The sequence below is a fragment of the Leucopleurus acutus genome (assembly GCF_964270905.1).
Source record: "Leucopleurus acutus genome assembly, chromosome: 4".
Taxonomy (NCBI): Eukaryota; Metazoa; Chordata; class Mammalia; order Artiodactyla; family Delphinidae; genus Leucopleurus; species Leucopleurus acutus.
Genome location: NC_139146.1, coordinates 51,407,807 through 51,430,023, shown reverse-complemented (window position 1 = coordinate 51,430,023; position 22,217 = coordinate 51,407,807). Strand labels below are relative to the sequence as shown.

The following is a 22,217-nucleotide window of genomic DNA, read 5'->3' as shown; positions in this document are numbered from 1 at the left end:
TTCAGTGTTTTAGTTCAGGGTTTTGTTCCATATTTAACTCTTAGGCTGTTTGAATGGGGAAGAAGCATAATCAACATTTAATCCACCCGTTTTGGAAGTTCAAAGGTGAAGTGCTTTATCTGAAGCCCTCTGCTCAGGAGGGGTTGAGAAGCAGAAACTGAGCTAGGAGTCTTTACCCATTAGGCCAGTGTTCTTTCCTGTGGCAGCCAATGTCTGGCCATAATGTCTTCCTGCTTTTTTGTCTCCTCCTTACAGGACAGCCAGAACTTTCATGGTTGTAGTTCTAGAAATATGGTTGTCGATCGAGGCTCTCTTTTAGAATTTAGAATCCTTTTTAAAACAACTCAATTTCCAATGGCAAATCATCCGTTGAAGAAGCTGTGAAGAAATCGTGACAACAGTGATTTCCCTAATAGCTTCTCGTGGGATATTGAAATGAAAATTTCTTCTTGATACTCCAGGCAGAACTGTGCACAGAGCACCTCTCTGCACTGCAGTGAGAGATCACCAAAAGATCTCAAACGACCCTTTAAGTATTTTTCTTTTGCAAAACAAGCAATTCCTCCAAAGGAGATAAAGGGGAATTTAAATTATCCTGGGTTAATCTTCTTATAAATTGGGATTCTTTGGGGTCACAGCAACACATTTTTCCCCATGCAAACTCCTCCTTGAATAAACAATCAAACACATCTCTGTCTTTCCCTGTTTTGATTTCAAGCCGAGGTACCACGGGAGGTATTCCTCCCGGTCCAGGAGGGAGCCTTGGCTTTCTTCCCTTAAAAAGTGATCACTTATTTAGATGGTGACATGCACCAGGATGACAACCCTGGAGAAATCAGAGCACAGAGTGGCCCTTTGTGGGATGGGAGGGAACCTTTTACTTCAATAGAAAAGTCTTCTTGGTCAATCTTATTTTAGTCCCCCGTGACCACGAATCAGAGCCACTTTGTATATGCATCTCGGTTTGATGCTCAGAACCTAAAACTTCCTTCAGAGATCTCAAGTGCTTTGGGATGTTTCTTTTTATACCACTTCGAACAGTACAACTTCACTGTTACACCGGGGAAGCTGGGAGGAAATCCAGGGTTCAGCCTGCGGGAGTCCTCCCAAATCATAATAACAGTAATTTCATTCTGAGCATTCACACCTCCTGCTCAGAAGCCCTTCGGATCCTTGCAGTGATTTTTGTCAGGAAGGTGAGAGCATTCCCCAACTTAAACACGGAGGGATTTAGGCTCGGTGAGTCTAAAGAACTCGGGAACTATTAAGGGAGCCACTAAGGGGCAGACGCGGAGCCATAATGGCCAAGATTAAGCAAACATTTATTTAAATAGCAACCTTCTAAACCTACCGAAGAGCATTTGCCTGTGGGCCTGGAAGTGCCTGCCTTGGCAAGTGTGTGCTTGGAGACTGTGGGGTGAGAGTAGGCTGCCGAGGGCTCCTTGCACAGCCAAAAACTGTGTGTGGAATGAGTTCTTGGGTGGTTGTTTCTTGTAAAGAAGAAAGCTGTCACTGTAGCGGAGGTCATCGCTTGGGCAGTTGCTATGAATAGGGGCCGCTTGCTCAGCAAAGCAAGTTTCACTCTGTTACTATTAACACAGAAGTCGCCGTAGACCAAAGCAGCGGGGTAGAAATTGCAATTAAATTTGCTATCAATCACACTGCTCAAGCACACTCCATGTTTTATCAAACATTTTTTTTTCACATATTCTTGCTTAATCGAGTACTTTACCCTGTTGAAGGTGTGAGTTTAAAGGATTCAGGGGTCAACACCATGTCGTTGAGGAGCATTTTCTAAATCTGGTCTCCTTTTCTCTCTGGCACTCTTTTTTTTTTTTTTTTTTTTTTTTCAAAACAAAACAAAACAAACAACAAGCAAAAAACTCTCCTTGAGGAAGTGCCTAGGCCAAGGTTTTACCTGTCTCTCTCATTTTTTTCCCCTCCCATTTTTGCATTGAGTTTTAATATGTCAGCAAGTTGAGAAGGGAGTTATAGGATTTTCCGGTATACATCATTTTGACATTATGATGGAGAATGACTTTTCCATGGCTAGATTACTGAAGTGGTGTATATCTAATAAATTACAGAGATTTCAGGGTGACTTGAGGGGTAGTAACTGGAATGTTGCCCCTTTCCCCTCCTGGTGTCTGGGCTGAATTATTTAAGGACTTAGGAGAAAACACACGGCCTTCCCGTTTTACTGCCCTTCCCAGTGTCTGGCTAGTGCAAGGTTGGAAGGTTAATCTTAAACTTTTCATCACTTTCTTTCATTTTATTTTTATCTGTTGGAGAGGAAAAGCTTTTCCTCTACCCTCTTAGGTTCAGTGCATGGAGGCCTGCAAATTTAACTGACAAAAGACAGATTAAAAGGAGAAAAAAGCAAACAATTTCATGAATATTTTACATGCACAGGAGTCCAGAGAGAAGAAGTGAAATTCAAAGAAGTGTTAAGACTTGGGGGCTTATATAGCATTTTAATAAAAGAGAGGGGGTTTGGGCCTTAAGAGATGATAAATTGTGGGAAAGTGACTAGGAGATATATGGGAAACTAATGGAAGATAGGGTTTTATTTTAGTTAGGTTTGTTTATGCAGACTCATCATGGTACCAATGCTCTGTGTCCAGTGATTAGAGCTGCTATTCTCTTCCTGGTACGGAGGGGATGGGACAACTCACAAAGGGAAATGTATGTCCTTATTTTTAGGCTGAAAAGGGGAGGGAAGAATATTCTCTGTATCTTCTGATTCTCAGTTGCCTTCAGATCAAAATAATCCTCATGGCAAAGGAGCATATTTTGGGGTGGCATATTCTGATCTTATCATATCCAACTTTTCACTTCTTACATCAGGGAGGAAAATGGTATATAGTGGATCCTTTTCTCCCCATCTAAAAGATTTAGGGCTGTTTCTTACAACTGGTATCCTGAACTCCCCCTTCCTTGTAAACCAGTCTTCGTTACTTGATCATTGAAAACGGAGTTCCTTCACAGAGACTGTCATTGCCAAATGTGATGTACCATTAAAAAAAATCTCCTCCCACTTCTCTTAAGTTTCAAAAATGTATTGCATCTATAGTATAAATTTGGATGTATTTTGTGACATTCATTCATAAGGGAATTCAAATACAGTGGTAGAGGCAAGATCTAGAGTTTAGGATGCAGCAGGGCCTGAAGAAAGGGAGATCCCCTTGTCCCCGTTACTAATCTGCCTCAGTGAGAATTTCCACAAAAAGGCAGAGAGGTTGGGGCGAGATGCACACAGTTCTCTCAACTCCCAGATCTCTGCCTTTGCAACAACTGTCAGGACGTGTAGTCTTCATCTGTGTGCAGAGAGAATTTCCCCGAGCCTCAAAGTCCCCACGTCAGGGGCTGGCCTTGGTGGCATACTTCTGCAGACATCCGTCGTGATTGGGGGTTGACTTGATTCTTGACAAAGGAACGTGTGTTGGAATGGACAGCTGTAACGTCCTTTTGGCTTTGAGCCTCCCAGCTATGTTTTCATCAAATCTGTCTTCTCTCCCTTCCCCATCACAGTTTTAATAGATAAACTCCGAGCTAGAAAGAGTGACTTAAGTATATAGATTCTACAATATACTCCAGGATATTCAACATCCCACTATTATCTGAGAGAAGATGTCAACCTTTTAACGTCAGCCCTGGCTATATCTGAATATTTAAGAGAGGCTTCTTTTGAAACCTTTTCATGTTTTGCTATTTATGCTACCCACCCTGCCCCAGAGATTTAGAGGAAATAATCTCTAGGTTTTGTTTTCCTTCCCTGTGAAATCCTTTCGAGTGTTAGACGGTCTGCCACTTTTTCCCTGACATTTTCTTTACATAGTGCTGCTATTCTAAACTGATGGTCACAGAGTCCTTCTCAATAACACAGAGACAAAACGGTCTACATAGCTGATAAATTATAAGCAGGCGCCGTGTGTTAGCTTGATGGGTGGTTATAGTGAATGTGTGTGAGTCATGGGGGTTTTTTTTGGTCAAAAGATTTATGTGAATTTTTCTCCTCTATTTTGAGTGCTTTGAAATGTACTACTTTTCTTCCTTTTCTTTTCTTTCTTTCTTTCTTTTTTTTTTTTTTTTTTTTTTTGTTCTTTAAGGTGTATGTCAAGGAACTAGGCACCGTATCAGAATACTCATTTTCTAGTTTTCAAAGTTATTGTTTGGGAGTTGAGGAGGTGGAAGGACTGAATAGAAAAGAATTGTGTGTTGACAAGTAAGCCAGCCTGTGAAATGTGAAAGAAAATTACAGTCACCTGCTTTAAAAGGGGGGTCTCCCTCCCCCTACCCTCCCCCAGGGGGTCACTTTGAAATCTGGGGTAGATTTACAGTGAATCCTCTTGGAGGCGATGTGATTTTAATTAACCATTGCTTTGCAGCTACTGTAGAAATGCTTAAGTTTATTTGGGTAGATTTCTTTTCGGCCGGGCTGCAGAGTAAATAATGTTTGACAGTCACATCACTGGGTCTCTGACTCGCTGTCTCCTAAAGCAGCGCTGTCCTTTGCTTCATGTGTCACTGGGACCTTTGATATATAACACGTGGGTGCCTGCTTTGCTGTAACCTCCAAATACTGGGGAGTATCGCTGGGCTCAGTGCTATTCAGAGTGGGGCCTGAGGACCAGTGCCAGGCTGCAAGCTGCCCTTTCTGGTCCCTACGACAAGATGAGTGCAGAAACTGAGAGGAAGGGCTCAGAAACTTTTATAGCAATCTGACAGTCTGTATGATTTTACGTCAGGTGAATCTAACAAACACTTGGGGCCTTGATGTCTTCTTAAATTTGTTTTCCTAGGAATTGATTTTTATTGTATTTTGCACAAGTACTGATCTGTGACGGATCGGAGGTTGAGGTCTTTCACCACTGATAGTTTGAGTTGTACGGGTTTAGCTCTTGTGGTTACATTGGTGAGCAAATGTCAGGGTCTTCCCACCCACCTGAGGGGCTCAAGCCATTGTTGATTCAAAAAGGGAAGGTTAGGGACGTTTCAGATTTTTTTTTTTTTTTTTGGTCTTTTGTTAAATTTTTCACTGTTGCTCTTACACACATTTCTTTCTGAACATCTCTTCCACTGTTTAAGAAAAGCAGCCTCCTGTGAAGGTGAATTTTGCTGTGTCTCCTGCAGATGGGGTGCTGAGATGCAGTGTGCAGGTGGCAGCAGGCTCGCGGAGGCCACTTTTAGCCGCATGCCAGCACCTGCCCCGGGTGGCTTCTCCCGCCCCACCTCTGAGCCAGTCGCTCCAGCCTGGGGCTTCTGTCCCTGCACCTGGGGGAGGGATTATGCTTGCTGAGCTAATGTCTGGGAAGTGTTCTGGAGTTCCCGGAAGGAAAAGGAGAGGCCGCCCACTTGTCATACCTTGCCGCTAAGGCAGGAGAGCTGCAGGACAGAGGGGAGGGACCAGGAAAAGAAAATTGGGAATTGAATCACCTCTCCACTTCACTGCAGTCCCTGGGGTCCGCCTGCTCTAGTGGCCTTGAACTGCTTTCCAAAATGGACATCTTGTGATGTGAGGGAGAGAAGGAGAGAGGGAAGCCGCTTGCCTTTGCACCTACCTGGAACTTTTTCCGGGATATCCACAAGGCTCACGCTCACTCTCTGTCCTTTCTCAAGTCTTGGTTTAAGACTTGAAGTGTGGCCTTCGCTGTGACGCCTTCCGTGGCCTTTCCCCAGCACACACTGTTTCCTTTACCTGCTGTATCTGTTTCCGTAGTACTTATCATCCAGCTCCTCAGTCATTATTCATTTTGTTGTAATATAATGTAATTAATATAATATCATCTATTAAAATGTAAGTTTACAAGGGCAAGAGGCTTTGTCTGTATGGCTCACTGCTGTATCTCCAGAATCGAAAACAGTGCCTGACACGTAGTAGGCACTCCCTAAATATTTGTTGTGTAGATGAATGGATGAATAAGTGAAGGGGCAGGGTGACAAGGGAGCCAGCTGTGTCCAAGGAGCCATTCGGCCAGATCCATCCAACCGTCCACTGAGTGATCGAATTGGAGCCACTGCAAGGGCAGAGTCAAGGGGAGGTGACCAGCATTTAACCAGTGCCTACTGTATACCAAGCACTGTGGTAGGCATCCTAGGTTCATTATTCAATGTAAGTATCAGATTACTACATGAAGTATGTATGGTTAGCTCCAGTTCACAGGTGGGGAAACTCAAGAGGTTAATAATCTTACCCAAGGTCACCCAGCCCAGTAAGTGGCAGAACTGGGACCCAACTTAGTCGATCTGATTCCAAAAAGAAATTTGAACATTTCCAAGAACAGTCAGCGGATCACAGTGCCTCTTGTCTTCTTGCTTTCCTGCCTGTAAAACGGGGATTAATTTTCCTCATCCTTCACCAGATTTTTATCTGATGAGAATGGAAATCTGGGACAGTTGAAACACAACGACTACAAGATATGACTTGAAGGGTGGCTTTGCAAATATGGGGCTGAGAATTAGATCACATTATTGAGTAATGTTCACAAACAAGTGAGTGGAAATCAGAGCTAGATTAAAGCCAGCCAGTGGGGATGAGGGGGGTTTCTGTGCAACGCTGTGTGCCAGGCGCTGGTTTCCGTAGTTTATCATTCCAGATATTTCCCTAGGCTGAGATCACAGCCTCCAGACTCAGCATATTATCTTTCACTTAGATATATTTCTGGAGCATCCACTAGGTGCTTGGGGGAGACCAGTAGAGAGAACAAAGTTCCCTGCCCTTCATGGAACTTCTGTCTTAGTAGGGAGAGAGAGATAGGAAATAAACAGTAAGTAATAAACATATGTAAACATATGGCAATAAACTGTAAAGTAAATGACATGGTATATTAAGAGATGGTAAGTGCTATGGAAATAAAAAGTAGTGTAGGGGAAAGGGCTTGGGCGTTCAGTGGGGAGGTGGCCAGACTGCAGATTAGATCAAGTGGTCCAGGTGGGCCCCGTCGAAACGGTGCCGTTTGAACGAAGACCTGAAAAAGGCAAGGGAGTGAACAAGAGGTACCCTGGAGGGAGAGCAGTCCAGTCCAGAGAAAAGGCAGAGAGAGCAGCGCTGAGATGGGCTCCTGCCTGGTATATGTGGGGAACAGCCAGGAGGTGAGCTTCGGGGGAGCTGAATGGGGGGCTACCCTGACGGTGGAGACACTGGATACCCCGATGGATGGAATATGGGAGATAAGGCAAAGTGAGGAGTCCAGGATAAGCCAAGGTTTAATCTCTACATTCTTTCACTTGATTCCCTTTTGATTACCTAACATAACTCAGTATTCCCGAAAGCATTAGCATCAAAGTCTTTGGAGATTTAGCCACTATAGTTGTACTCATCTGCAATGTCTCTGGATTTGGGTTTCTTCAGCTATCACATGGAAGGAATCTAAAAGATAACTTTCAAATCCCTTGTGTGACTGTTTCTGAAAGATTCCTTTTTAGGAGTCACATTCCGATCGCTGGCTTGCTTCCCTCCCTCCTTCTTTCCTCCATTTATTCATCGTGGGTCTTTAAAACATGTGCTGGGACAAGAGCACTTCTTGGAGCAATGTACGTGGAGGCTGAGAAGGGAGAAAACGAGAATCTCTGCCTTTCAATAGCTCATTTCTTCTTGCTGAGGTTAGATAAGAGTGCAATAAGCAAGGTGAGAATTAGAGCAAATTAGCAAAATTCAAATAGTATAGAAGAAGCAGCCATGGAGGTAAAGTGGAATAGTAAGTTAAAGGCTTGAGTGGAAAAAGCACGTAGATAGTTTGGGAGCATATGCAGGTTCAGGTTCAGGGAACCTGAGAAGGGTGAGAGCGTGGTAAAGGGTGCTTGCGTGGTTCCGGGAAAGGGGCCGAGATGTGTCGATGAAGCTGGACTGAGAAGGGGAGGGGGTGTGGTGGAGAACTGCGCACGGGGGCCAGAGGGATCTGCTCTGAGCAGGAGGAAATCTGAAGGAAGGGCTGACATCATGAAGATGGACTGGAAGGCACTCACCCTGGTTGTTTGGTACTCTAGGAACTAGAACAGGGGAATAAGGAGGTGAGAAAAACAGCCCAGGAGACTGCTGAATTACCTCTGGATCCTGATGTCTGAAATCGTGACACCTCACTGGTCTCTTCTCTGGCTGACAATTTTGATCAAAATTCTGGGCATTAAGGTGGCAAAGAATAGTTCATTAAACACGATCTATTTGAAGAAAAAAAAAACTATCCACACAAGGAAATGAAATTATCCAAACAAGGAAATGAAATTTTTCCTATATTGTGGATCCAAAGTTAGAATTGAACTAAGACTACCTGGAAGAGTTTTTGTGAGGAGCTCTTAAATTAAAAAAAAAAACGAAAAAAACCCAACTCCTCCATCACTTGTCTGTGAGCCATTCTGGAAACAAAGAACATCCCCAAATTGAGGTTCACGGCCAACTTTATTTCTCTCCATGCAGTTGTAGTGGTGTGATTTGCACACTTGCTGCATTCATACATGTATTTATTCTAATGGTTCAGCTGGGCTTGGATGATGGCTGCAGTAAGCCTAAGAAAGCCCCGCATTTCTCCACTCCTCCGTTTCTGATTATATTTCATAATGTGTTAATATTTGCAGGCTAATCTTTTTTTTTGAAATCTAACTTTTATTTTTATTTATTTATTTTTAACATCTTTATTGGAGTATACTTGCTTTACAATGTTGTGTTAGTTTCTGCTGTATAACAAAGTGAATCAGCTATATGTATACGTATATCCCCATATACCCTCCCTCTTGCATCTCCCTCCCTCCCACCCTCCCTATCCCACCCCTCTAGGTGGTCACGAAGCACTGAGCTGATCTCCCTATGCTATGCGGCTGCTTCCCACTAGCTATCTATTTTACATTTGGTAGTGCATATATGTCAATGCCACTCTCTCACTCTGTCCCAGCTTACCCTTCCCCCTCCCTGTGTCCTCAAGTCCATTCTCTATGTCTGCGTCTTTATTCCTGTCCTGCCCCTAGGTTCTTCAGAACCCTTTTTTTTTTTTTTTTAGATTCCACATATATGTGTTAGCATACGTTTTTCTCTTTCTGACTTACTTCACTCTGTATGACAGACTCTAGGTCCATCCACCTCACTACAAATAGCTCAATTTCATTTCTTTTTATGGCTGAGTAATATTCCATTGTATATATGTGCCACATCTTCTTTATCCATTCATCCGATGATGGACACTTAGATTGTTTCCATCTCCGGGCTATTGTAAATAGAGCTGCAATGAACATTTTGGAACATGACTCTTTTTGAATTATGGTTTTCTCAGGGTATATGCCCAGTAGTGGGATTGCTGGGTCATATGGTGGTTCTATTTGTAGTTTTTTAAGGAACCTCCATACTGTTCTCCATAGTGGCTGTACCAATTCACATTCCCACCAGCAATGCAAGAGTGTTCCCTTTTCTCCACACCCTCTCCAGCATTTATTGTTTGTAGATTTTTTGATGATGGCCATTCTGACTGGTGTAGTTTTGATTTACATTTCTCTAATGATTAGTGATGTTGAGCATCCTTTCATGTGTTTGTTGGCAATCTGTATATCTTCTTTTGAGAAATGTCAATTTAGGTCTTCTGCCCATTTTTGGATTTGGTTTTTTGTTTTTTTGATATTGAGCTGCATGAGCTGCTTGTCAATTTTGGAGATTAATCCTTTGTCAGTTTGCAGGCTAATCTTGCACAACTATTGAGAGATTCTCAGGACCGAAATAAACGTCTGGGAGAAGAAATTAAAGAACTTCAGCAAAGGCTTGGAGAAGTCCAGGGCGACAATAAGGTACCGTGAATATTTAAAGGCAAAAACCTCTCCTGAGTAATTTTGTGCCAGAGGTTTATATATGGTGCATCAGAAGAATGTAATGCAGCATTTGCGGAAAAATTTGTTATAGATTTTTACATTTGCAATGAAAATTCACAGTTTAGCATTTCTTATCTTTATTACCTTCCCTTCGCGTGTGTGCATGCACACGCGTCTGTGTGTGTTTCTGGGTTGCTCTAAAATATTGTCACAACCCATTGTAGAAGTTTCATCATGTTCAGCTTGGTGCTGCATAACATTGTGGTTGAGGGCAAAATAAAACCCAAATGCTATACTTTCTCCTTTCTATACAGATAATGGATTTGTGGCTCATATGATTTGGAATTATTCACATTCGGTTTTGAATTTTAAGTAGTCATCCTACTAATTATGTTCACATAACCAATTTATTTTATTGCTAAATTTGGCAATTTGTATGGAACATTGCTCAAAATCCACTGCTTGGTATTAATCAAACTCCCCTGTTGGCAACGTTAATTATAAAATATGAACTCATAAACTCCAAACTAAATGAGAGCACTGTCTCTCCCAGCTGAAGCTGCGAACAAAAGTACAATTGAGAAAAGGAAGAAAAACTACCGAAGTTCAATGCCATCGCCCCCAAATAATTTCCCATTTTGCCAATAGATTCAATTTCAACTTCTTGCCAGAGCCAGCCTTCCCAACAGGGATGGCCTTTGGAGTTTCACTCAAGCAAACTACATGGCGGGGAGGAGGTGCTTTCTTGGGCAATGTCTTTTGAACGGTACCAAATTCCCTGACAAATGATGGGGATGTTTGTTGTTCCTGGAAGTCACTGGTTATTGGAAGGCGCCATTTTGAAAGATGCTCATTCTTTAAAAAAAATATATATATATATGGAAGTGTCTGGATTATCTCGAGAACTCTTCCATGACAAAGAGCAGAGAGGATTGTGTGCTTACTGCTGGCTTAAGGGGCTCAATCTAAGGGCGTACTGGTGGGACTTCCCTGGTGGTCCAGCAGTTGAAACTCCACACTTCCACTGCAGGGGGCACAGGTTCAATCCCTGGTGGGGAAACTAGGATCCCGCATCCCACGAGGTGTGGTCAAAAAGTAAAAAAAAAAATAATAAGGGCATACTGGGAAGTCTTCTTTACATAGCCTCTTGTCCACTTAGTCTGCCTTTAAAAAATTTTTTTTAAACCTCTTGGATTTAACATACTATATTTGAAAAATATTTCATGACTATTCTCTGTCATGAAATAGGGAGTGGGCGAGAATGCTAAGAAGGGTGCTAATTAACCCTGGACAAGCTAATCGGGCCTCTCAAAAGGATTTGAGCTCTGTAACCTAGGTATTTGGTCAATAATTAAAGGCCAGGCCTTCTTAGGTGTTATCAAATGATAGCACCAGGGCAAGGTTTTCTAGAGAGTAAAATCTAGTATGTACAATCATTTCCTTTTAAACCCATAAAAATACTGCGGGAATTTTGGAGAAGTTATAAATCCAGAAAATACTGAAACATTTTGAGATGTGATTTTTGGAGTCATGATTCTTCTTGACTGATTTTTTTTCTTCTTCTTCTTTTCTTTTCTTTTCTTCTTTATTTTCTGAGGTACCCGCCGCCCCCCCCCCCCCCCCCCCGCCTCCAACTGTCCCAGACACACCTCTGCCTCATCTTTTGGTCACTTTTAATTGTATCGCCTTGTAGGCCTGAGATATTTTAGGAATTGACATTTGCAACTGATATTTCAGGGAAAGAAAAGGAGGGTATGTGTGCGTGCGTGTGTGCGTGAGTGTGACACTGAGCACAGGTCTGGGGCTGCTTTTGCATCGGCACCATCTGAGCGTCATGATTTGCCTGCATTCTGGGTCTTTATTCCAGTAGCTGGACACATTTATCAAACGTGGTTTTCTCACTCAAGGTTTAGAATTTAGTGACTCATATTCAGGGCCTGTGAAGTAATTTTCCTGCCAGCAGATGCAGGCAAGATGGTAAAACGTTCAGTAGACCCTGTATCTCAGTCTCCAGTCCTCTCCTCCTCAAAAAAGACCAACTGCAGTGAGCCCCAGAGACTCTGTTTATTCTCATTTGCATCTAAAGTTATAGGGCTGGTTTATTTTCATCCCCCTGTGAGTCACGGTCATCCTCCCCCCACCTACCCCCAGTCATCAACATTAAGGCCGGATGACTCATTCAGTAATGACACCAGCCATCTTGAGAAACACAGAGGCCTCTCTTGAAGGGTGGCCGTGACTGTGTGGTGGAGAATGGGTTAACCCTTCCTTTGCTCTCTTATTCATCGCGTCACAGCTCCAACCTTTCCATCGCCTTTGGAATCTAGTCCCACCTCCTTACCATGGTGTGCTTGGCCCTCCATTATCTGGCCCCTCCTGATTTTTCCAGCCACATCTGTTGCCATTAGTCGCCTCACACTTCATTCCCGCAGGACTAATTTCAGCCCCTCAGCTGAGCCATACTGCAGTTGTGCCTCAGGGCCTTTTGCACCTGCTGTCTGCTCTCTGGAACACTCTTCCCCTTTACTTCTGTAAACTCCCGCTCACCTTTCAGGTCATAGGTCAAATGTAGCCTTCTCCGACCCTCAGGGGCAGGTCCTGCACACACCCACAGTGCCCTGCTCTTTTCCCTCTGCTTGTACTTGTTTGGCACCCTTCCCCCAAAGGTAAACTCTTTGCAGGCCAAATTCCTGTATCCCTAGGAATTTGCATCTTAGTTAGCGATGCACAGACATTATTTAATAGATCTTTATTGAAGGAATGGAATAGGATAAATGAGTGAATGAGTGAATGAATAAAGGGAATGCAAAAAGGTTCAATAAAGAGGAAGAGGAAAAGAAAAAGGAAGAGCACAAGAAAATAGCAGACTGACTGCCCCTGTGGTTGTCATCACTCTCTCTCCTTGTGGGGTAAGGAGTAGTTTAGAAACCTGGGGAAAGGAGTTAGAAAAGCAGACTATTCCATCCAAGAAAAAGCAGAAGAAAGCCAAACCTAAGGTGTGAGACCCCAGGAAGCCCCTGGAAAGGTCAGGGGGTCCGATGCTGAGCCTTAGCGGATGTGGGGTAAGGGTCCTGCTCCTAGGCTGGCGCAAGCCTGTTAAATTCGATAATACTTAATAATGGATGTTGTGGGATTCCTAACTCCCCCCCATTCCGAACAGAAGGGCTTGTGGCATCACTTTATGAGCAACTATTGAAGTGGAAGTTTTTTATCTCCAAGTTGTCATTTTAACTGATGACCCTTAGCCATATTTTGGGAAGCCCAGATTCTAGATGTTAAGAACATTTAAGAAACAAGGTGATAGGAAATTACTTGCCTTGGCTATTTTAAGGTAGACTAATTTTTCCATTTGTTCAGCTAGAGCCTGAGCCTTGTAACCCTACGTGCCATAAAGCATTTTCAAACAGCCTCTTGAAAGATGTGTTACCACCCTGTCTTACAAGCAGCTTAGCACTCACACAGGGTTGGAGGTGGAGGGTGGGATTCCATGATCAACAAACCTATTATCTCTCTGAGAAGCACCCCAAGAATTTCTTGAGGCTTCTCGACAGACACAAAGGCCCAGTTCAAACCAGAGGAGGGGTGGGAAAGGGGAAGCCTAGTAGACACCCTCCCCTTCCTTGCTAATAATAGCTCTGAAAGGTTAAGTGGGGAAGGGAGAACTCACACCTCCACAAATCACCCTGGAGAAAGCTTTTCATGAGGGTGGATTGCCCAGGGTTCTTTGTGTGGCAGTCTGTGAGGAATAAGGACCAATTACGTGGAAAACCCAGGCAATGCTAGGGCCTCAAGTGTGGAGAGCAACCCACCCAGAGAATTACAGCTCCCCTTCTTGCTCCAGAGGTATGCCTGCTTCCTCTTCTGGGCATTAAGAAAAGAGTGGATTTAGGGAAAGGGGACTGGGGGGAAAAGGAGGCCTCTGAGAACTTAAGGATCAGTAAGAGGCAATCCACAAAACTAGCAGAGCACACTTGAATCACAGATATCCAGAGGTGAGCTGGTGAACCAGCTCTTCTGAAGAGGAAGCCTGGCTGGTAGCACTTTACCAATTTCCGTGGCGTAAATACTGATGCCATGGCATTTAAACATCGGGCTAGCAAAGTGAAGTTACTGAACTGGGAGTTAGAAAGCTTGGGACTCCAGAAAGAGCTAGCTCCAGCCTCCCACTGCCAAGTGGTATAATCTAGAATAGTCCAAGAGGTCCATCTTTGGAAACTGCTAGACCCAGGTTTATATTCTAACTCTGCCAGTTATTATCCGTGTGGCCTTGAGCAAGTCAGTTGTCTCTCTAGACCCCAGTTTCCTCATCTGTAGAATGGGAGTAATGATACCTCACATAGAATTGCTGTCAGGTTTCATCATTATTCATCAATACATAATTGGGGACTCACTGTGTGCTGATTAATGTTCTAGGAGCTGTGACTACGTCAGGAATAAGAAAGACAAGGTGCCTGTTCTCACAGAGCTTACAGTCTAGTTGGGGAGACAGAGAATAAGAAAATCAAATACTTATGTAAGATCATCAGACAGTGGTTAGTGCTGGGAAGAAAAGAAAGCAGGAGATTTAATGGTTGGGAGTGTGTGTGTGCATGCAATATTATGCTTATAAAGCGTGTAGCATAGTAAGCATCCAGTAAGCACTCCGTAAAGGGTAAACATTGCTGGTATCTTTAGCACAACCTGGGCCCAGATTGGCCTAGTGTCCTCTTGTATCAGAGTTCCACCAGGAATCTCAAGGTCTTCCTTTCTGTTGATCAACTGTTTCCAGTGAACCCCGGGGGTATGTGCCTCCCAACAGAGACAGAGATTGGGGGTAAGAAGCCTGGCATCTGGCATCTGGATCCCCAAAACTCAGCCCTCCTTATCACCACCCCAAACGTCATTGCTTTGGTGTCACGCTCCCAGAAGCTTCCTTGCATTTTGTGTACCCTTGTGGAATAAGCACCTAATAGAACAGGCCGGGAGCAGCATCTCATGTTCCTGCTGGGTTTCCTTGTCTGCTTGCTTTTATTTTTCCTTCATTTTACAGACTATGGCACTTTAAGTGCAGGAGAACAATAATGCAATGTGAAGTACTCAAAAGCGAGGAACTTCAGGTGGACAGTGTCAGGCAGTCACACTTCCTGGGCCCCTGCTGGCCAATTTAAATGTAACTGTTTGCAGTGGCGCATAAACACGGGGTTTTGCCCTTAATAATGAGCTTTATGTTACACCAGCTGAAGGTCTTTAAGTACCTCTGTTTTATCTGGTGTTGGCCCCATAAAATGATAGACCCCTTCTGTGAACGTACCTCTATCGATGTGGGACTTCTGGAAGGATTCAGCAAGCAAACCAATTAAGTCAAAGCCACCAGCTAATTCAGGCAGACCAATGAGCATGCAGGTGACTAACTGAAGTATACTCTGTTAAAAAAAAAAGTGTTCAGCTTGGATGTTTGTAACAGTCCAGGATGAGGGATCAGAGAGCTCTTTGTAAACATTTCCTCTTTATGCTTCAGAGGAGCACGGGGGTGTCCTAGCTTGTGGGAAACCCACATGAAGAGGGCACTCTAATGAAAAGCTCTCACCTTGGGGCATTATAGAAACTAATTACAAAGAATTAAAGTGAGTGATAAGGGCCCTTCACCTGCTCCAGCCCCATCATATCTTATTCTAACTGGGATCTTGATGGTGAAACACAGGCAACGCTCAGTTCAGCAGGCAGCCAGACTAGTGCACCATTTCCTCATGTTTTATTGTCAGATGAATTAGACAAATGAATTTGGTCTCAGACACCATATTTGAGCTTGTTCTGGCTTATATGAGCACACAGTCCGGGTGGACCAAGCGACCAAAACAGTGTGGTTTTGGACATCCGTGCCCTAGACCATGCACTGTAATTACACTTTGTAGAGAACTGATTCTGAAAGATATCTCTGCCTGAGACTTATTTTATAGTACACCATACCCAAATTACACTAAAATGAAAACAAATTGAAGCACCTTTAAACTGCTTGGTGCGGGCTTCCCTGGTGGCACAGTGGTTGAGAGTCCGCCTGCCGATGCAGGGGACACGGGTTCGTGCCCCGGTCCGGGAAGATCCCACACGCCGTGGAGTGGCTGGGCCCATGAGCCATGGCCGCTGAGCCTGCGCATCCGGAGCCTGTGCTCCGCAATGGGAGAGGCCACAACAGTGAGAGGCCCGCGTACCGCAAAAAAAAAAAAAAAAAAAAAAAACTGCTTGGTGCAACTCTCTACACTTGATCTTAGCCAAAAGGCAGAGAAGCGATTGGTACAACTCTCTAAAGATTGTCGCTCTGGGAGCAATGTGTTCTGAACTATCTGAAGGTAATTCAGGGGCTTCCTAGCTGTGTAACCTTGGGCCAGTTGCTTGACTTCTCTGTGTCTTCAGTTCTCATCTGTACAGTGGAGATAACTTGCCTATGGAGGGTAGTTCAGTTCAATTCATTTCAATACATCTTTACTGAAGACTCAACTCTATGGTCTGGGAATAGGGTAGTAAACAAAAACCAATGAGTTCCTGCCTTCATGGAGCTTCTATTCTAGTGGGGACAGATGGGCAGTAAGCAAATAAACAAATTAATATATGACATTACACAGATTCTGAGAGGCACAGGCTTTCAATTTGAACATCTCTGATGTAGTTATTGGTATCACGTAGTGATGATTGGTGTTTTTCAGTCTTTTTGGTCATGCATAGTGGTGGGTCTTAGAGTTGATAGAGTCTTATATTTGATGAAATACAGTATACTATGTCAGAAGGTGCTAAGTGCTCAACAAGTTACTGCAGGCTAGGGGGCTGCACGGTGCAGCCTGGGCTGCCGGGGATAGGGGAGCGGGGCAACTACTTACACTGGGTGGTCAGGAAGGCATTTCTGTTGACACACCCTTTGCTCAGAGGTGGGAGGTGGTCAGATAACCGGGGGATGAGGTGCAGAGACCCTGAGTGAGCGAGCTTGGGTGACACAGGCACGACATAGGGGGCCAGCGTGCCTCCTGTGAGGATTAAATACAGGAAGTTATACAGGGCACTTGATGCAGAACACCCTCCACAGGGGGAGCGCCAGGCAGTGAGTGCTATCGTCGGCGTGGAGAGAGGCCGCAGAGCGTCCACTCCAGAGCCCTCGCCCGCCTGGGGTCAGCTCCCGGCCCTGCCATTTCTAAGGTCTGTGACGTGGGCAACTCACTCCAGCTCTCTGTGTCTCTGCTTCTCTTCTGACAACGGGGATTGTAACAGTGCATCACAGAGTGTCTGTTGGACTTACTGGGGCAATGTGCGTGAGCACCTAGGACAGGGCTTGTTGTGTTAAGGGTGAGGGGACACTGCAGCCTCCTGATCTGAGCATGGGCCCCAGGCAAGGAGCCCTGGTTTCAGAGCCCTGCAGCAGCCCCTATGAGCTTCTCCCCTATGAGGAGGACACTCCCCTATGGGGCAGTGTCTGCCTCCCGGGGTTGGGAAGCAGCACATGAGAGACTTCCTGTATTTAAGGTGTATCTGAGGACTCCCTGCGGTTAGCCAGACACTGCTATGGGTGCCGGCGATTTCAGCGCGTATGAACAGCCAGGTTCCTGCAGTGGAGCTGACAGGGGGAGGGACAAGCAGATGAACCAGTTGATTTCTAGCAGTATGATGAAGGCAGTGGGGCCCTTGAAGGTGAATGGCTTCAGCGACAGTGTCCAGGGAAGACCTCTCAGAGGAGGTGACATTTGATCTGTGACCTAAAAGAGACAAAAGAAGTGGGTTCTGGATAGACCTGTGGGCAGGCTGCTAAAGGGCAGAGCAAGTGCAAAGGCCCAGAGGCAGGCAGGAGCAGGTTGTGCTTGAGGCACTGAAGGAGAGCCAGTGTGGCCAGCAAACAAGGGAGGTGGTTGGAGGTTGGGTTGGGAGGTGGGCAGGGGCAGCTCATGCATCAGAAGCTCTCATAAGGGCTTTGCAATTTATTCCAAATTTATTCCATTGCAGTGAAAAGCCACTGGAGGTATCGTGTGTAAGGAAAGCGTATAGCATGTTGTTTGGCCCAAGTTGGGTGCTCGTTAACTGGGAAATATTGACACACGTTAATGAGTGTGTGCATGATAATCTCCAGAGCCTGGGAGGACGAATATGAAAACCGCTGGGTTTCTTTTTTAAGTGACAAATTCTTTTGTTTAAAGCTAGAACTAGATTTGCCATATAGGTTTAGGAATTTGAACTTTGGTATACACAATAGAGTTGCCTACTTGGAGCCTTTGAAAGCTCTCCTGTCTAATTTTATCAAGGGTATTTCAAAAGGTCAGGGGGCAGTTGGAGAGGATGTGGAGAAAACCAACAGGAAAAGTAAAGGAAAGATAGGCAGGACCTTGTTTATTAAGTTGCCCAGCACAACACTGGCAGATGAATGTTTGATCAATGGCTTTTGGTGTTGACCTCTCCCTAGGCGTGCTATTTGCAGCAGTACACAAGGACCGGGGGTGAGGAAGGGCTAACATCCACTCCTATTAATTCTTGCATCTCATCTTCCCAGTAACTCTGACAGATAGAGAGTCACTGTACAAGAATTATAACCATACCAGCTATAACTGGGGATTGTACTTTTAAAACTCTTCAGAGAGTGATTATTGCATCGTATCTTCACATTGCAAGGATGGAAACCCCGAGAGCTGGAGTTGTACAGTGCACAGGCTGGGCAGCCGTACATAGCTGTTCTGTCTACAAGATAGCTTTTATTCTTACTGTAGACTGAATGTGCCCCCACCCCAAATTCATATGTTGAAACCTGATCCGAAATGTGATGGTATTAGGAGGTGGGGGCTTTGGGAAGTGATTAGGGCATGACAGCAGAGCTCTCATGAATGGGGTTAGTGCCCTCATAAAAGAGACTCCAGTGAGCAATTTTGCCCCCTCTGCCATGTGAGGACACAGTGAGAAGATAGCTGACTATGAACCGGGAAGTGGGCCCTCACTGGACCACGAACCTACCAGTGTCTTGATCTTGGACATCCTAGACTCCAACTGTGAGAAGTAAATGTTTGTTGTTTATAAGCTACTCAGTCTATGGTATTCTGTTACAGCAACCTAAACAGACTAAGACAGGAGTTGGTACTAAGACGTGGGGTGCTGCTATAACAAATACCTAAAATGTGGAAGCAGCTTTGGAACTGGGTAGTGGGTAGAGACTGGAAGAGTTTTGAGGTTCCTGCTTGAAAAAGCCTGTTGTCCTTCACAGCATTGCTGTGAATGGAGCATTAAGGGCAATTCTGGTGAGGACTCAGAAAAAAAAAAAAAAAGAGAGCTGTGGAGAAAGCGTCCACCTTCTTGGAGAATACTTAAGTCGTCCTGAACAGAATGTTGGTAGAAATATGGACAGTAAAGGCCATTCTGATGAGGCCTCAGGTGGAAATGAGGAACACGTTATTGGATGCTGGGGAAAAGGCCATCCTTGTTATAAAGTGGCAACAATCTGGCTGAACTGTGATTGAGTTCTATTGTTTTATGGAAGGTAGAACTTGTGAGCAATGAAACTGGATATTTAGCTGAGGAAATTTCTAAAAAATGTGTTGAAGGAGCAGGCTGGTTTCTCCTGACTGCTTATAAAATGTGAGACGAGCGAGATGATTTGAAGATGGGATTGTTCAGCAAAAAGGAACCAGAATTTAAAGATTTGGAAAATTCTCAGCCTGTCCATATTGCAAAAAATGAGAACGCTAAGGGTGTTGGCCAAACAACCATGTGGTAAAGAGATGAGTATGGATTAGAGGCCGGGCGCTATTTTTCAGGGCAAGAGAAGAATGACACGGAAGCTAATTTAGAGCCCAGCAAGGCTGCCACTCCCGCCACAGGCCTAGAGTACATGGCTCTGGGGGACAGATTGCCTTCACCTGGGTTAGAATGGAGGGGGCCTCCCGGAGCCCCAGGGCTGAGACCGCAGCCCAGTAGAGCTGCAGGGCACCAGAGCAGAGCCACTGCAGGGCTGTTCTGCCAAGCCTTGGCGGTGATGTTGCCAGTGGGCCTGGAAGGCAGAGCATCGAGCCAGAGGATTAGTCCAAAGCCTTAACATTTAACGTTGTTTGATCTGCTAGGTTTTGGACTTACTTGAGACCTGTCACCCCTTCCTTCTTTCCTATTTCTGCCCATTTGGAATGGGAATGTCGCTCCTGTGTGTGTCCCACCTTTGTATTTTGGAAGCACATAACTTGCTAGGTTTCACAATTTCACAGGTGGAGAGGAGTTTGCCCCAGGATGCATCTCACCTCGAGTCTCACCCATACCTGATTTAGACGATATTTAGATGAGGTTTTGGACTTTAGACTTAAGAGTTGATGCTGGAACCAGTTAATTCTTTGGGGGTTATTGGGGTAGAGTAAATGTATTTCATGTGCAAGAAGAACATGAATTTGGGGGCAATCAAGGGTGGAATGCTGTAGACTGTGTCGCCTTCCAAAAATTCATATGTTGAAACCTCCTCCCCAGTGTGATGGTATTTGGAGGTGGGAGCCTTTGGGAGGTGATTAGATTATGAAGGTGGAGCTCTCATGAATGGGATTAGTGCCCTTATAAAAGGGACCCTAGAGAGCTCTCTCACCCCTTCCTCCATGTGAGGACACAGAAAAAAGACAGCCATCTATGAACTAGGAAGCAGGCTCTCACCAGACACCCAACCTGCTAGCACCTTGATCTTAGACTTCCCAGCGTCTAGAACTATGAGAAATAAATGTTTGTTGTTTATAAGCTATGCAGTCGATGGTAGTCTGTTATAGCAGCCTGAATAGACTAAGGCAATCTCCACTTTCAAAAACACTAAAGTCACTTGGGGCTCAGTGAGGCTAGATGACAGCCAAAGACATGTGACTAGGATCCGCAGATACAGGATCTGAACACAGATTACACCTGGAGAATAATAGCTGCTCCTGCTGCCAGCTGTCTTCCTCCCACTGTCTGTTGGGGAAAATGGATTCAGGCAAATGAAAACAAGAGGAGGGAGAGACTGTTGAGGGCTATGAGGGATGAAGCCCAAGAAGAGATCAAGCAAGAAGAGAGTCATTCCGACTGGGGGGCCTTGGCGGGACCGGAGTTTGAGCAGGGCTTTGGCGGAGGAGTTGGATTCCATCGGCAGGGTGGGGGGAGAGCACCCAAGAGCCTTTTGTCACATCGTTTTGCAGCCCTGTCCCTCAGCCACATCCCAGCTGCAGCTGCACCTCATCCATAAGCGGACGATTCTCACCCATAATTCATTCATAAATGTTTATTTCCATCTAAATCAGCAAATGGATGCATCTCCTGGTGCCGTGTGCGCGCCTCTCAGGGCACTGATCCACTTCAAGCGTTGGCACAGGGAGGCTAGCCGTGCAGTGTTGATGGCCCCATTGTAGGAAATCAAGCACTCCAAGCAGTTGCTTCATAGAGCTTCCAAGGTGGGAAATCAGCCTCACTGCCTGCAGTCTACAGATAAGGTTGGCTCAGCAGCTCGGCTTCCTCCAGCTTAGAAGAAAGATCGACTTCCCCAGTGGGCATATGTGTGGGGAAACTCACGTGGAGGAGGACACCAATGAGCACAGCAATAATCGTAATAGCAGCTGACACTGATCAAGCACTTTGTATGTTCCAGGGGCTGTGCTAAGTATGGTAGAGAAATCTCATCTTCTCTTACTTGGGACTAGGTTCCAAAGCCAGCGGGTAAGAGGCAAAACCTTGCGTCTAGCAGAAATTCACCTTGATGGTCTCTTAAATTGTCCATGAAGTTCAGGGCAGGTGGCCATGTGTCTCCTGAATAGGAGTCTTATGTATAAATATGAACAGTATGATTTTGTCTAAATGTATTATCAGTCCCTCTCCCCCCTTGCTCTCGGTCTGGGACATTGAAAGCAGGGGTGGGTAGAGCCACCAATTTAAAACATTTTTATTTCTCTCCCATCCCCTCTTCTCCATCTCCCTCTTCCTCCACTTGGTTCTCCCCGTCATCTTTTTGCCAGACACATACATTTGAATTCTCCTAAATTAAATGCTCATTTAATACAACGTCACTCTCTTACTTCGTGTTTAATGTTGGGTAGGGAAAATTGCCCCCTCTACTCCTCTTGATTTCTCTGTTTTTTTTTTTTTGGAGTCCCACACGACATGCAGGATCTTAGTTCCCCAACCAGGGATTGAATCCTGAAGTGGAAGAGCAGAGTCCTAACCACTGGACCAATAGGGAATCCCCCGCTTCTTGATTTCTTGTGGCTGGACATGAGACAGATTAACAGGAGAAAAAGAAACACATTTTAAATTCATGCTGGTCCCATAGACATGGGACCTAAGAAGTGCCCAAAGCAGATAACTTTTATACTTTTTAGACAAAGAAATAATAAATTTGGGAGGAGTTGACAGGACAAAGAAACTTAGGTTCGGGGTGCCCAATTAGTGAAGAATCTAAACCGAGTTTGGGCTTGGGGTAGTAAATTAAAGCAGTAACA

The 22,217-nt window shown here is 44.8% G+C and overlaps 1 protein-coding gene across 2 annotated transcripts in view; it reads left to right on the top strand.

Moving 5' to 3' along the window:
- CCDC149 (coiled-coil domain containing 149) overlaps nucleotides 1-22,217 on the top strand; it is a 98,347-nt gene that overhangs the window by 40,145 nt on the left and 35,985 nt on the right. The window contains exon 3 of one of the 2 annotated variants that reach the window (XM_082838574.1): nucleotides 9,651-9,765. In XM_082838574.1, the coding sequence (XP_082694700.1) occupies nucleotides 9,651-9,765 (115 nt within the window). The remainder of the gene's footprint in view (nucleotides 1-9,650; nucleotides 9,766-22,217) is intronic. The other variant, XM_082838575.1, reaches the window with a different exon arrangement.